Here is a 14,546-nt window from a genome sequence, read left to right as displayed (position 1 = left end):
TCCTTGTACACAGTTGTGACATGTGCTTTTTTCCAAGAACTGGGTAGTTTTTTTTGTTCAAGGGATCTATGACAGATTGTTGTTGGAAGAGGGGCTAACTAAGTCGCAAGTTCAGTATAGAATCTGACATGGATTTCATGCTTGCAGTATGTCATGAGAGAAAATTGAAAATTGGGTTTCACATGATTGATGTTTGTGGAATCTATGTTGGTTGGCGTTGAGGAGGACATTCTGTTCAAGGTACGTTATTATTTTATATTCTGACATAATTGTTGTAAGGATTGTGACCAAAATACAAGTTAAATGTTTATTTGACACTACAATAGCCATAGTCACAGTACACAGATTTAAAAAAAACGAAAAAAATTGTCTATTATGACTATAAAGAAAAGGTGTTATGTGGACATGTGTCAGAAAATGCTTAATTTCCATGTTAGAGCTCATTTTAGTTTCGTCAGTATGTACTGTACTTCCTCGATTCACCGCCATTTGGCCCAATTGAAGGAAGGTAATGTTGACTTCGGTGCTTGTGTTGACATGCTACTCATTGCTCTACAGTACTAGCATCAAGGCATTGTTGGTTATGTCTTGATTGGGCCCCATGTTCTTCCACCTATGCTCAAGCACGTTATCATGATTTCATACGGGATACTCTACCTGTGCTGCTAGAACATGTGCCTTTACAAGTACGACACAACATGTGGTTCATGCACGATGGAGGTCCTGTACATTTCAGTCGAAGTGTTCATACGCTTCTCAACAACAGATTCGGTGACCGATGGATTGGTAGAGGCGGACCAATTCCATGGCCTCCACGCTCTCCTGACCTCAACCCTCTTGACTTTCATTTATGGGGGCATTTGAAAGCTCTTGTCTACGCAACCCAGGTATCAAATGTAGAGACTCTTCGTGCTCATAATGTGGTCGGCTGTGATACAATACTCCAGCCTCCAGGGCTGCATCAGCGAATCAGGGATTCCATGCGATGGAGGGTGGATGCATGTATCCTTGCTAACGGAGGACATTTTGAAAATTTCCTGTAACAAAGCGTTTGAAGTCACGCTGGTACGTTCTGTTGCTGTGTGTTTCCATTCCATGATTAATGTGATTTGAAGAGAAGTAATAAAATGAGCTCTAACATGGAAAGTAAGTGTTTCCGGACACATGTCCACATAACATATTTTCTTTCTTTGTGTGTGAGGAATGTTTCCTGAAAGTTTGGCCGTACCTTATTGTAACACCCTGTATATAATTCTGCTTGGTTTAGTTGTCGTTTGTACTTTGGTCATTATTGTTGTCACAATCGAATAATTGCACCATGGTCACTGAGACCAGTTTCGATGTGGACATCTTCAAAGAGATCAAGTTTGCCAATGCCACAAGATCCAATACAGTTTCACCATAAGTGGAATTCTAATCTATCTGTTCTATGTAGTTTTCAGAGAAGGCATTCCCTAATGTCACACAGGATGTCATACTCAACACTAAAATAACTGTAATTTTCCCAATTAATTGGTGAACAATTAAAGTCACTACCCATGATGACAGTATAATTGAGGAAATTACAAACAAGTGAACTGAAGCTTTCTCTAAAGTTTTCAGTTACATCAGGAGACAAGTCTGGGGGGCGATAGAAGACTCCAATTATCATTTTATGCCCACCTCTCATACAGAGTCTTGTCCAAACAATCTTACATGCAGCTTCAGTTTCTAACTCAGTGGATTTGAGTGTCTCTTGCCTACTGTGACAAATACACCAACTCCATTTCCCATCTGCCTATCCTTTCGATATGCACTTTAATTTTTCCCCAAAATCTCACTGCTATCAATTTGTGGTTTCTGTACCTAGTATTATGTGAGCTCCATTTCTTCTCATGAGCACTTCAAACTATGGCTCCTTGTTGCGAATGCTTCAGAAGTTTTCCATTAGGATTTTAATGCTTTCACCTGTGGGAGGCATTTATTTCGATCTTACACTGATACTTCTGTGTTTAACTGGATTGGATGGAGAGTCCCCTAATCTAAAAAAAAACCTTGTGTACTCTCCACACACAGTTCGCTACCTGAGTAGCAGCCTGTGCTGTGGGGACCCTATAGTTCTCAACCCTACGGTGCAAGTCCAGTAAGTCACAACCTAGCTTGTTACAGAAGCTTCAAAGTCTTTCGTTTAGCCATTCCACTCGACTCAGAAGCAAAGAGCCACAATCATTTCGGGGACAATGCTGCAAACTGTGAGCTTTGTTGTAACTCCATGTGCACGGCTGGTCTTCTCAACCTTCTCTGCCGGTTGCTGGAATGAGCCAAGTATGATCCCAGAGCCCAGATGACCGAGATCATTTGTTCCAACGTGCGCCAAAATCTGCAGTCGTTGCACCCAGTTCTCTCGATGGCTGTTGGAATTGTCTCTTCAACAAGTTGAATGAGGCTGCAGCCATACACACTGAGTACACCTGACATCCTTTCCTGTCCCTTGCTGTTTCCCTGAGGGGTACCATCATTCACCATATGTTTGAACTGCTGGTGAATAATAGACCTCTATACTTTTGCATTTGCCTCCTCTTGACCCTGGACAAAACATGTGAAGTGGGCCCCACTATCTCAGATTCAGTTTCAGTGAGACAGAACACCTCAAACTTGTTGGTTAGAGGGATCGGTACAACAACCTGAGTCCTCTCTGGTCCCTGTCCACCCTATACAACATGCGTAGATCTACCACTGATACGCCATTCGCAGTAAAGTGGATGGCTAATGACAGATCCCGTACTTTCTGCAGAGGAGATAGGATACACATGAGAGGATAGCACTTGTGGTACCTCTGGTACCAGTACCACAGGTACACGACTCTTGGGAGCTCTTCCAACACACCAGTTTCAGCAGCTGCCAATCGTTTGACAGTAGTTAGGGCGATTTCCAGCTGCTTATGAACTTCAAGCAATTCATCGCAAGTTTGAAAACAGTATTCACAGTGGGGCTGCGTTTTGGCTGGTGTAATGTATTACAAGGCAGTGAAAAAATAACTTTAAATTAAGTCTGCTGATTATATTTTAATCTGTTGCGCTACAAAGTTGCTAATTGCCTATAAGAATAGAAGCAAACACAAAACAAAATTCCTATTAAGGTAACACGAAAATCTGTGGTAAAAATTACTGGTTTCCTAAAACTTTTTGAGGTTCATTATAGTTCCAGCATGAGATTTTCACTCTGCAGCGGAGTGTGTGCTGATATGAAACTTCCTGGCAGATTAAAACTCTGTGCTGGACCGAGACTCGAACTCAGGACCTTTGCCTTTCGCGGGCAAGTGCTCTAGCAACTGAGCTACCCAAGCACGACTCACGCCCGGTCCTCACAACTTTACTTCTGTCAGTACCTCGTCTCCTACCTTCCAAACTTTACAGAAGCTCTCCTGCGAACCTTGCAGAACTAGCACTCCTGAAAGAAAGGATATTGTGGAGACATGGCTTAGTCACAGCCTGGGGGATGTTTCCAGAATGAGATTTTCACTGTGCAGCAGAGTGTGCACTGATATGAAACTTCCTGGCAGGAGAGCTTCTGTAAAGTTTGGAAGGTAGGAGACGAGGTACTGGCAGAAGTAAAGCTGTGAGGACGGGGCCTGAGTCGTGCTTGGGTAGCTCAGTTGGTAGAGCACTTGCCCGCAAAAGGCAAAGGTCCCGAGTTCGAGTCTCGGTCCGGCACACAGTTTTAATCTGCCAGGAAGTTTCATTATAGTTGTTTGCAAACTCGAATACAAATTTTTTTGCGATAGATGTAGATAATATATAGAGCTTCTTATCTTTATGGGAAAACCAGATGTAGCACAATATGTTAGTTACAATATCTGCTACTGTAACTAAATCAAAAACGCCGATTTACTACAAACTGCTCGTGTATTATGCAAAGGACAATGGCAGCTTTCGAAAATTCTCAAAAATTCACGTTTATTTGAGTTACTATACAATGAAATTCAGAGCTGATGCATTCTTGTCAGAACTGTGAACCACAAACACTGATCTGCTACTCAATAAATTAAGTATCCAGGCCATTCATACTGGTAACTTCCAAAATCATAGTTTTTTAAGTGTCTGGAAATTATAAAAAAAAATTATCATGTAACTGAACAATGAAATTAGAGAAAGATTGTTTTGAATGAGGGCAGGTCTTCTCTTCTCAAAAATTTTAAAAGAGCACAATTAAGTTTAAGCCCTTAATCGACGATAACAGTATGAATTTACTGCAGCAGTCGCCAATGTGTTAAATTTCGCAATATATTAAAATACAAATGGGTATTGATACAATCAATGAAAGATTATACAGAAACGATGCAATCGGTAAAATAAGCGAATCTAGACTCTTCAAATCGGCACATGGTTCTTGTACACCCGTTCTCACCCAAAGGAAAATTCTCTTACCTGATTCTGTAAACAGTCCTACACTGGCGTGCCAAAGAAGAACAATGCAGCATGAGTTAAATGTAAATGGAAATGTTATGCGACTTTTTTTCTAATGTAATAAACTTTTATTTACAAGTTAACAATACATTTGTGCAGATGAAAATATCTCTAAGTTTCTTGTGTACATTTTCCATATAGTTTGAGAGTCTTTTTCTTTTGCTTTCGCTGTGGTTGCTTTCTGATACACGAATTTGGCATTCAAATAAACTACTTTGTTACATTTTGTTCGCTTGCTAATTGATTCATAAAGGTACTGTGGTTTTTATTTTAGTTACAATCCTTTAGGTGTCTATGGCGATGGGGCATAGACTTTTTCTTTCAGTTTTTGTTTTGTTTTGTCATTTGGAGTCTGATAATGCTGTCATTGCAAAATTGCTATAATTAGGGAGAGAACTGATCTGGCGCCATAAAGTGGCATTTCTTAAGTGTTGTTTGTAATTTTAGCTTACTGACTATGACATACATCTAATGAACAATGAACAAGACAAAATAAGTATATACATGAGCAAGCATATAAAACAGGAAGGTGCCATATGTGATTTAGTGAGAGCTAGTTATGAATGGTGGTTGAGAGAAAAAGAGAGGGGGTGGGGGGACAGAGAGAGAGAGAGAGAGAGAGAGAGAGAGAGAGAGAGAGAGAGAGAGAGAGAGAGGAGCACATTGACATACGATAAAAAAAGAATCTTGGCAACTCTTAATATTTGTATAGGGCCACAAGCAAATTAAAAAAAAAAACTTATATGTGATTATTGATATGGGTTTCAGTGAGTTGCTTGTTTGGTAAATTACTTACATAAACACCTTCGTTGTGGCATGTGATGTTCCTCTAATTTGTTGGTGCTTTCACTTGATGTGCAATATAATTGAGCACAATCAGATCTTTTCTTGTGTTATTAACTCTTTTTCCCAGTGGGGTGATGGAATTATTTTGTGTCGCACTATTTCACTTGGGGAAACACTGTATATGCGCAGCACACATTTTACACACGTACACACTTTGAAGATGCATTTGTAGGAGTGTTGGAGGGTATCTCTGGCAGCAACGACGAGGGCGTGAGTGGTTAGTGAAGGGGGTGGTGTGGCGGCGGTGGAGGCGGCGGCGGCGGCGGCGTCGGTCGCGGAGTGTGGGGCCGAGGGGCGTCCTTGAAGGCGGCGTCCAGCGCGATCTGCAGATAGCTCTGGAACGTCTGGCGGTAGTTGCTTTTCTGCCTGGTTCGCTTGTGCTCCTCCCAGAGATCTGTGAGGAACTGCACTGCATCCGTTTGCTTTTTTGCGCTTATAGCATGCGCTGTCATCGCGATGCGCTTGGGTCGTGGGAAACTTTTTGCAGCAGGGACCGTGAGAGCTGTAACTTCTATAGTTCGGTGGTCTGCCCTGTTCATGTGTGCCACCATTCTTCTGTAGTCTCCTGCATCTCCTGGTTTGTCCGACATGTGAAGCGGTGTTCCAGAGAGTCTATCTGGTAGCACTCTTCGCAGTTAGACGACTCGCGCATACCGATGCGTGCTCGACGCTCGTTCGTGGGTATGACCTTGTGTACGACTTTGTACCACGTGTCTCTAGCTTCTGGAGGTATGGCTCTTTCCGAGACATTCTTCCAGGATTGTGGCCAATCGTGGTCTGGAAGATTCGTATCTATCTTGCTTCTACTTTGTTAGGGCCTCCTGTTGGGTAGACCGTTCGCCGGGTGCAAGACTTTCGATTTGACGCCACTTCGGCGAATTGTGCGTCGATGGGGATGAAATGATGACGATTAGGACAACACAACACCCAGTCCCTGAGCGGAGAAAATCTCTTAGCCAGCTGGGAATCGAACCAGGGCCCTTAGGATTGACATTCCCTGGCGCTGACCACTCAGCTACCGGGGTGGACAGCGCGCATGAACTCGGTGAAAATTGCTAAAATGTGTGGCACCAACAACGCCCGTCTTCTGCCTGTTGCAGCTAACAATGCAGTGACCGCCAGTGTGAATTGGGGTTTACGCAATTGTGTGATTTGTTGTATTGATGTCGAACTCTCAGTCATATTCTTATTATAATTTCAGTTCAGTATGTTTATGTTACAAAGTATTCATGGATGAAAGATATAAAGTATATTTACGATAGGAATTTGGTACATCTTCGATGATTGGCTGTGAAATCTTTGGTAAGTTGTTGTCAGAGATGTAGTTGGGTGATGAAACAAGCGGCAGGTAGTGGAGAATCATGTTTTCAAAAGTCGGTCTGCGTATGCTTTTATTGTGTAGCAATCGAAAGGTGCATCTGTTGACTCATGAAGCAAATCAATTGACGCTTTTGAAAGTTAGGAGAAGGTACATTGAAGTTTTAGGAACAGTAACACCAAGGAGTTTCTATACTAGGACTATAAAGTATGATACGCCGGGCGTGCGATGTCTTCACTCAAGCATTCCAAGATATTCTGAAGCGTCGAGTGATCATGACAATAAACCACCGAATGACTCCTCGTACAGAAGTGGTAGTGGAAGTGATGATGACCAACCCACTCCGCGCCCTTTGCCGACGACTGTTGCTGTCCCGGAGGTGTGGCCAAACGTGCCTTTAATAGCTGTCAACAGGACGCCGCTCTTCCCACGTTTCATCAAGATTGTGGAGGTGAGACGCATAAACTTATGAATGACACAGCAGTGCGTTAATGTCAAGCACAATGGTGAGTTTTGCAATGGAAGCATCCGTAACTCTTTAGAAACAGTGAACACCACATTCTGTTCGCGTTGACTGTGAAATATTATGGCAGATGTTTTCTCTGTTGGTTCATGGTGCGCTTTCGTAACTGAGCTGCATTAGTCACCCTTGATGCAAATGTGTTGCTTACTAAGTATTATAGCCACTGGAAGCTATGCGTGTTGGTAGCTACCATTGTTAGTGTGAGGTTTTTTAATCATCCGTCGTATGACACAGTTTTCACCCTCATTTTGTGTATAGAACATATGTTCAACACTCGTCAGTACAGTCTTTGTCATTGCAATATACAAGAGAATAATGTTTTTATTGAATATGGGCTATCCCAGTTCCTTTGGTTAATTATAAGGAAATTCTTGCTAGGAAATTTCCATGCCCTTTTCTCGATGGACTATGATATTTTACTTATGAATCTAACTTAAGTTGCGTTATAATACCTGCAAAATGTGTTTTCCCCGCTTCACTAAAAGCAAGAGATTCTTCCGATATTATAAATTACCTTGCTTTCCTTGTCGTTGGAAGATTATGTACTAGTACATTGTTCAGGCTTGCTTTTCACTTTAATCATCTCTCTGTTTATTTATTTCTGGTATGAGTATTTTCTGTTGATATTATGTGGAACAAATCAGGTTACAAGTGTCGTACTGTTAGTCTCGTCATAAATGAAAATCTTGTATTGATGTGCATTGAATTATAGTTTTGTTTTGTTTACAGTTTTACTTAATGGTCATTCTAGTTCATGTTGTCTTAGGCCTACCTTATATGCTGCCAGATGTTAGAAGGATATAACTGGTTCTCATTATGTCTGGTTTTGGCATGGTGCTTTCTTTCTTAAATGCCTTATGTTTTTTATTTAAACTATGTCAGTGTGATGTCTCATACCATTTATTTTAGTTGTTTTTATGAAGGCCTGACCCCTCTCTACAAGTTTGTTACCTTTTAGAATGACAGGAAGCATGATGACATGATAATTATATGCTTCATCCCTCCTTTGTCAAGTCTCTCATGCTTTATGTGGTTTTGTCCTTTACAGAGCACATGGCACCATTAGTAAGCTTTAATTTTTTATGTTCTTCTTACTGTCCCGTAACATCGTCACACCATTACACTTTATGCGTCACATTTTTGGTGTCTGCAAATTGTTGAGTTTGTCTCCTTCCTGTTCGTTGTTTTATCATGAGATTGCGAGTGTCATTTATTTTCATATGTGGTACATATAGTTGCCAGTGTGTTAACAGCATTGTTTACAAGATTGTTTTAGCTGTGGTTGCTAACTGTATGTCTTTTCTTTCCTTTGTCAGGTCACATTTGTAATGTGGAAGACTTCCAAGTTTAATAATGTGTGTATTAGTGCAGCATGTTCATTCTCTTCGTTATTTTTAATTTTTATATTCAGTCTCTTACTTAAAAATATTAAAATACTCACTGTAGAGAGCTCTTGCTTGCACTGTTAACATGAGTTGATGTAGACTAAACGTCCATACCAGAACATGAAAAATTTTTCAGTTTGCTTGTGCTATAAATGCTGAAGCTGTGAGGTAGCTGGCATATCTCTCTCTCTCTCTCTCTCTCTCTCTCTCTCTCTCTCTCACACACACACACACACACACACACACACACACACTCACTCACTCACTTTAAGCTTTTAGGAAGATTTAGATACATACCTTCACATATTCTGTTATGCCTATTTTTAAACTTTAATGTTGTTGTTGTTGTCTTCAGTCCTGAGACTGGTTTGATGCAGCTCTCCATGCTACTCTATCCTGTGCAAGCTTCTTCATCTCCCAGTACTAACTGCAACCTACATCTTTCTGAATCTGCTTAGTGTATTCATCTCTTGGTCTCCCTCTATGATTTTTACCCTCCACGCTGCCCGCCAACACTAAATCTAATTCCCTCAGCATCACCCAATTTAATTCGACTACATTCCATTATCCTCGTTTTGCTTTTGTTGATGTTCATCTTATATCCTTCTTTCTAGACACTCTCCATTCCGTTCAACAGCTCTTCCAGGTCCTTTGCTGTGTCCGACAGAATTACAATGTCATCGGCAAACCTCAAAGTTTTTATTTCTTCTCCACGGATTTTAATTCCTACTCCAAATTTTTCATTTGTCTCCTTTCCTGCTTGGCTCAATATACAGATTGAACAACGTCGGGGACAGGCTACAACCCTGTCTCACTCCCTTCCCAACCACTGCTTCCCTTTCATGCCCCTTGACTCTTATAACTGCCATCTGGTTTCTGTACAAATTGTTAATAGCTTTTTGCTGCCTGTATTTTACCCCTGCCACCATTAGAATTTGAAAGAGAGTATTCTAGTCAACCTTGTCAAAAGCATTCTCTAAGTCTACAAATGCTAGAAACTTAGGTTTGCCTTTCCTTAATCTTTCTTCTAAGATGAGTTGTAGGGTCCGTATTGCCTCACGTGTTCCAATATTTCTGCGGAATCCAAACTGATCTTCGCCGAGGTCGGCTTCTACCATTATTTCCATTCGTCTGCAAAGAATTCGCGTTAGTGCTTTGCAGCTGTGACTTAATAAACTGATAGTTCGGTAATTTTCACATCTGTCAACACCTGCTTCCTTTGGGATTGGAATTATTATATTCTTCTTGAAGTGTGAGGGTATTTCACCTCTCTCATACATCTTGCTCACAAGATGGTAGAGTTTTGTCAGGACTGGCTCTCCCAAGGCCGTCAGTAGTTCTAATGGAATGTTGTCTACTCCCGGGGCCTTGTTTCGACTTAGGTCTTTCAGTGCTCTGTCAAACTCTTCACGTAGTATCATATCTCCCATTTCATCTACATCCTCTTCCATTTCCATAATATTGTCCTCAAGTACATCGCCCTTGTATAGACCCTCTATATACTCCTTCCACCTTTCTGCTTTCCCTTCTTTGCTTAGAACTGGGTTTCCATCTGAGCTCTTGATATTCAAACAAGTGGCTCTCTTTTCTCCAAAGGTCTCTTTAATTTTCCTGTAGGCAGTATCTATGTTACCCCTAGTGGAGATAAGCCTCTACATCCTTACATTTGTCCTCTAGCCATCCCTGCTTAGCCATTTTGCACTTCCTGTCGATCTCATTTTTGTGACGTTTGTATTCCTTTTTGCCTGCTTCATTTACCGCGTTTTTATATTTTCTCCTTTCATCAATTAAATTCAATATTTCTTCTGTCACCCAAGGATTTATATTAGCCCTCGTCTTTTTACCTACTTGATCCTCTGCTGCCTTCACTACTTCATCCCTCAAAGCTACCCATTCTTCTTCTACTGTATTTCTTTCCCCCGTTCTTGTCAATTCTTCCCTTATGCTCTCCCTGAAACTCTGTACAACCTCTGGTTTAGTCAGTTTATCCAGGTCCGATCTTCTTAAATTCCCACCTTTTTGCAGTTTCTTCAGTTTTAATCTACAGTTCATAACTAATAGATTGTGGTCAGAGTCCACATTGGCCCCTGGAAATGTCTTACAATTTAAAACCTGGTTCCTAAATCTCTGTCTTACCATTATATAATCTGTCTGATACCTTCTAGTATCTCCAGGATTCTTCCATGTATACAACCTTCTTTTATGATTCTTGAACCAAGTTTAGCTATGATTAAGCTATGCTCTGTGCAAAATTCTACCAGATGGCTTCCTCTTTCATTTCTCTCCCCCAATCCATATTCACCCACTATGTTTCCTTCTCTCCCTTTTCCTCCTCCTCGAATTCCAGTCACCCATGAATATTAAATTTTCGTCTCCCGTCACTACCTGAATAATTTCTTTTATCTCATCATACATTTAATCAATTTCATCATCATCTGCAGAGCTAGTTGGCATATAAACTTGTACTACTGTAGTAGGCATGGGCTTCATGTCTATCTTGGCCACAATAATGCGTTCACTATGCTGTTGGTAGTAGCTTACCCGCACTTCTATTTTTTTATTCATTATTAAACCTACTCCTGCATTACCCCTATTTGATTTTGTATTTATAAACCTGTGTTCACCTGACCAAAAGTCTTGTTCCTTCTGCCACCGAACTTCACTAATTCCCACTATATCTAACTTTAACCTATCCATTTCCCCTTTTAAATCTGTAGAACACCAGTTTTCTTTCTCCTGATAACGTCGTCCTCTTTGAGTAGTCCCCGCCCGGAGATCCGAATGGGGGACTATTTTACCTCCGGAATATTTTACCCAAGAGTACGCCATCATCATTTAACCATACAGTAAAGCTGCATGCCATCGGGAAAAATTACGGCTGTAGTTTCCCCTTGCTTTCAGCCATTCACAGTACCAGCACAGCAAGGCCGTTTTGGTTAGTGTTACAGGGCCAGATCAGTCAATCATCCAGACTGTTGCCCCTGCAACTACTGAAAAGGCTGCTGCCCCTCTTCAGGAACCCCGCGTTTGTCTGGCCTCTCAACAGATACCCCTTCATTGTGGTTGCACCTACGGTACGGCCATCTGTATCGCTGAGGCACGCAAGCCTCCCCACCAACGGCAAGGTCCATGGTTCATGGGGCTAGGTAAACTTTAATAGTCCCACTGAAAATAGAAACACAAGGACAAAATGTACTTCAAACCACTTATGCGTTATTGAAAGTAGATTTCAAACTCTTTTCTATTGAATTCATTTCTTAAGATCTGCTAACATAAAATGACAAATCACAAATTACTGACTCTCTTGAAAAGAAATGGAGAGTCTTTTTAAATCATCATCGGAAATTTCTGTTTTTGTTTCCGATGGTGTAATTGAGAAACAAGACACATAATTACGTTATGTGTTAATTTAGTTCCTTTCTCCTGTTAAATAAACATGGTGCTCTTTAAATACTTTTCTTTTTTGTGCTATTTTTTTTGCATATGTGCTGCAGTGTCTTTAATTTCTCTCCGCACTCACTAACACTAAACACGCAGTGTCATGTGTGTCACTTAAGCTTTGGTTCCTGGATGTCGCAATGTCTCTGTTGATGATGCTGATGGGATGAAATCCACTTGCAATTTTGACAGTGGACTTTTGTAGAAAAATTTCACTGAAATTCAGAGGCCAAGCACTCTTCCTCTGACAATATGTGTGCCCTGTAGATCCAGGTCTTCATGTCACTATTCAGGGCAAGATGGTAACAGTTTTTTACATAGAGGTGTAGATCAGGCTGGGTTGGCTTGCTAATGGGACATTCCAGTGATCATGAGCCTCCTGCTCCTTGAGCTTCAACTTTCCTGAAATTTGCTGTGGATGTAGACCCATCCTAAAAATGAATCCATGCAAAATTTCAAATCATGAACTTGAGTATATGACAAACAGTGGCCTGCTTGTTGGATGGCTTTTTGATGAATCTGTGTGAAAACGAACAAAACCCTATGTTTGAAGCTCTTTTATTATAAGGCAAGAGCAAGTCGGAAACTTATTACTTTTAGGTCCTGGATAACTTTGAGTTGTGAATCAGAAAAATACAGTGTGACAGAATGTAAAGCATTTTTTGAGCCAACAGAATGCATTAAAGTGACACAAAAAACCTACAGAGAAAAGTCCACAGATTTTTTGACAATCTTTGGGGTCAGATATCTCGGGGAGGAAAAAATGCAAAGGAACTAGCCTACAACTTGGCACATTTGTTGATGATGCCTGGGACATGATTCTGTTAGCATATCTTCCTGCTTAGCCTATTGTTTTTGATTATGCTCAACACAATCATGGTGTCAGATTTAAAATAACAATGAATGAGCCAAGGTCAGATGTAAATATTGCAGAAGGATCATTTCAGAGATTCTGATTCCTGGCACCATTGTCAAGAGCACGGTTTTCTGCACTAGCAACATCCTACAGCCTGTTCAGCAAAGTGAAATTTTAGGTTGAACTTCAACAAATGTCATGTGTAATACATTATGATTACAACACGATACCGGTTGCTGAACTCATAACTTCAAGGCAAGGAAAAATGACAACTGGTTGATTAGTGCTGGTGTTTCAACTAGGCATAAAAACCATGGAAATTTGGTGACTCAGACAATTCAAAATCATTAGTTTCGTCAGTGTCTGTCCCTATCCTAGTAGTGACCATGTATTGTTACAGAGGCAAGATGGACATGATGTTATTAGCAAATATTACTTATCTTGTTACGTGTAGATGGCCATGCTTGCTGGTTTCTTTGTTGAGGCTACAAAGCCTCAGTTGGGTTTCTTACCATGATTCCCAAGCCGTCTTTGTTGGTTTCTTTATTGAAGTTCAAAAGCTGCATTTAGGTTTCTAGCCTTTGTTCCCAAACCGTGTTTGTTGATTTCTTCATTAACGTTCCAATCCCCTTGCGAGTTCGGGTGTTAGAATATGCCCGAGGTTTTCTTGCCTGTCATAATAGGCAACTAAAAGGAGTCTCCATCCTTTTGGCTTACTGAGATTTGGTCCCCTTTCTGGGTTTGATCTCCATCTTTCCAAATTTTTATGAAGTGTGGGCCATTTGGGAAAGGACGCCCTACATGGTACACTATATATCCCTCGTGTCTTACGATCTTCTGCACCTAATATTGTCATGGCACAACAGCTCCTCCCATATTCCAGCTATTTAAGTGAGGACACCTTAGGAGGTGTATACTCTCCATCGATTGTCCACTGTCCTCTTTTGTCCCCGTGACAGTATGGGATTTCCATGCACGTAGTATCCAGCACAGTAGCCAGTCCGCCGTGGTGAGGCCGTCATATACCCTCTTGGTTGTAGCCCTCTGACAACACAGGGATCGCACTGCTGATGCGTGAGCTGCAAACTTTCCACATGTGCCAAGTAGTAGATGACCATCTTCTTGGGGCATCAGGACTCCTGGCAACAGCCATCGCTCCATGTGGCCTTTACTGTGGCTGGGTGGTGCCCGTGGGGAGAGCCCTGACCAGAGTGGGTGGCATCAGGGCGGATGACATGCAATGAAGCGGACCAAGTCATTTCTTGCTTTGTGGCTGCAAAGCTTCTATTTTTTGTTGATAACCTGGAGCACAAGTTTGAGAAAATGGCAGTGCTGTACAAAATGAGAAATGGGTCGGTTTTGATTCAGACAGCAGCCTCAACCCAGTCCCAGGTGTTGCTTGCCTGTGACAAGTTTCTGCCACTCCCTACAAGAGCCTCAGCATGGTCCAGGGTATTATTTTCCATTGCGACCTTCTCTTGCAGTCCAGTGATGAGCTACACGCCAATTTAGAACCCCAGAGTGTTTACTTCATCTGGTACATCTATAGGGGACCAACAGAGAATAGGATTTCCACCAGTGCCTTCGTCTTGACCTTTGAGGGTGATACGTAAAACCATATGTACCTCCCACTATGCGATGCCTTAAGTCGTGGACATTCGGGCACATGTCCTCCTAATGCAATTTCAGCGCCAAATATAGAGACTGCAGACGTCCGCTGCATCTGAATACTCAG

The 14,546-nt window shown here is 41.4% G+C and overlaps 1 protein-coding gene and 1 non-coding gene across 2 annotated transcripts in view; both read left to right on the top strand.

The window, feature by feature from the left end:
* The first annotated feature begins 3,618 nt into the window (after positions 1-3,618).
* Positions 3,619-3,693, top strand: Trnal-caa. Its single transcript has one exon. It is a non-coding gene; the product is annotated as a tRNA-Leu (tRNA).
* Positions 3,694-6,603: 2,910 nt separating this feature from the next.
* Positions 6,604-14,546, top strand: part of LOC124612924 (lon protease homolog, mitochondrial-like) — a 152,767-nt gene continuing 144,824 nt past the window's right edge. The window contains exon 1 of the mRNA XM_047141420.1: positions 6,604-7,060. Within this exon, the coding sequence (XP_046997376.1) occupies positions 6,653-7,060 (408 nt within the window). The 5' untranslated portion in view covers positions 6,604-6,652. The remainder of the gene's footprint in view (positions 7,061-14,546) is intronic.

Source organism: Schistocerca americana, chromosome 4, assembly GCF_021461395.2.
Source record: "Schistocerca americana isolate TAMUIC-IGC-003095 chromosome 4, iqSchAmer2.1, whole genome shotgun sequence".
NCBI lineage: Eukaryota > Metazoa > Arthropoda > Insecta > Orthoptera > Acrididae > Schistocerca > Schistocerca americana.
The sequence above is the reverse complement of the archived record's forward strand: the minus strand, read 5'-3'. Positions and strand labels throughout refer to the sequence as shown.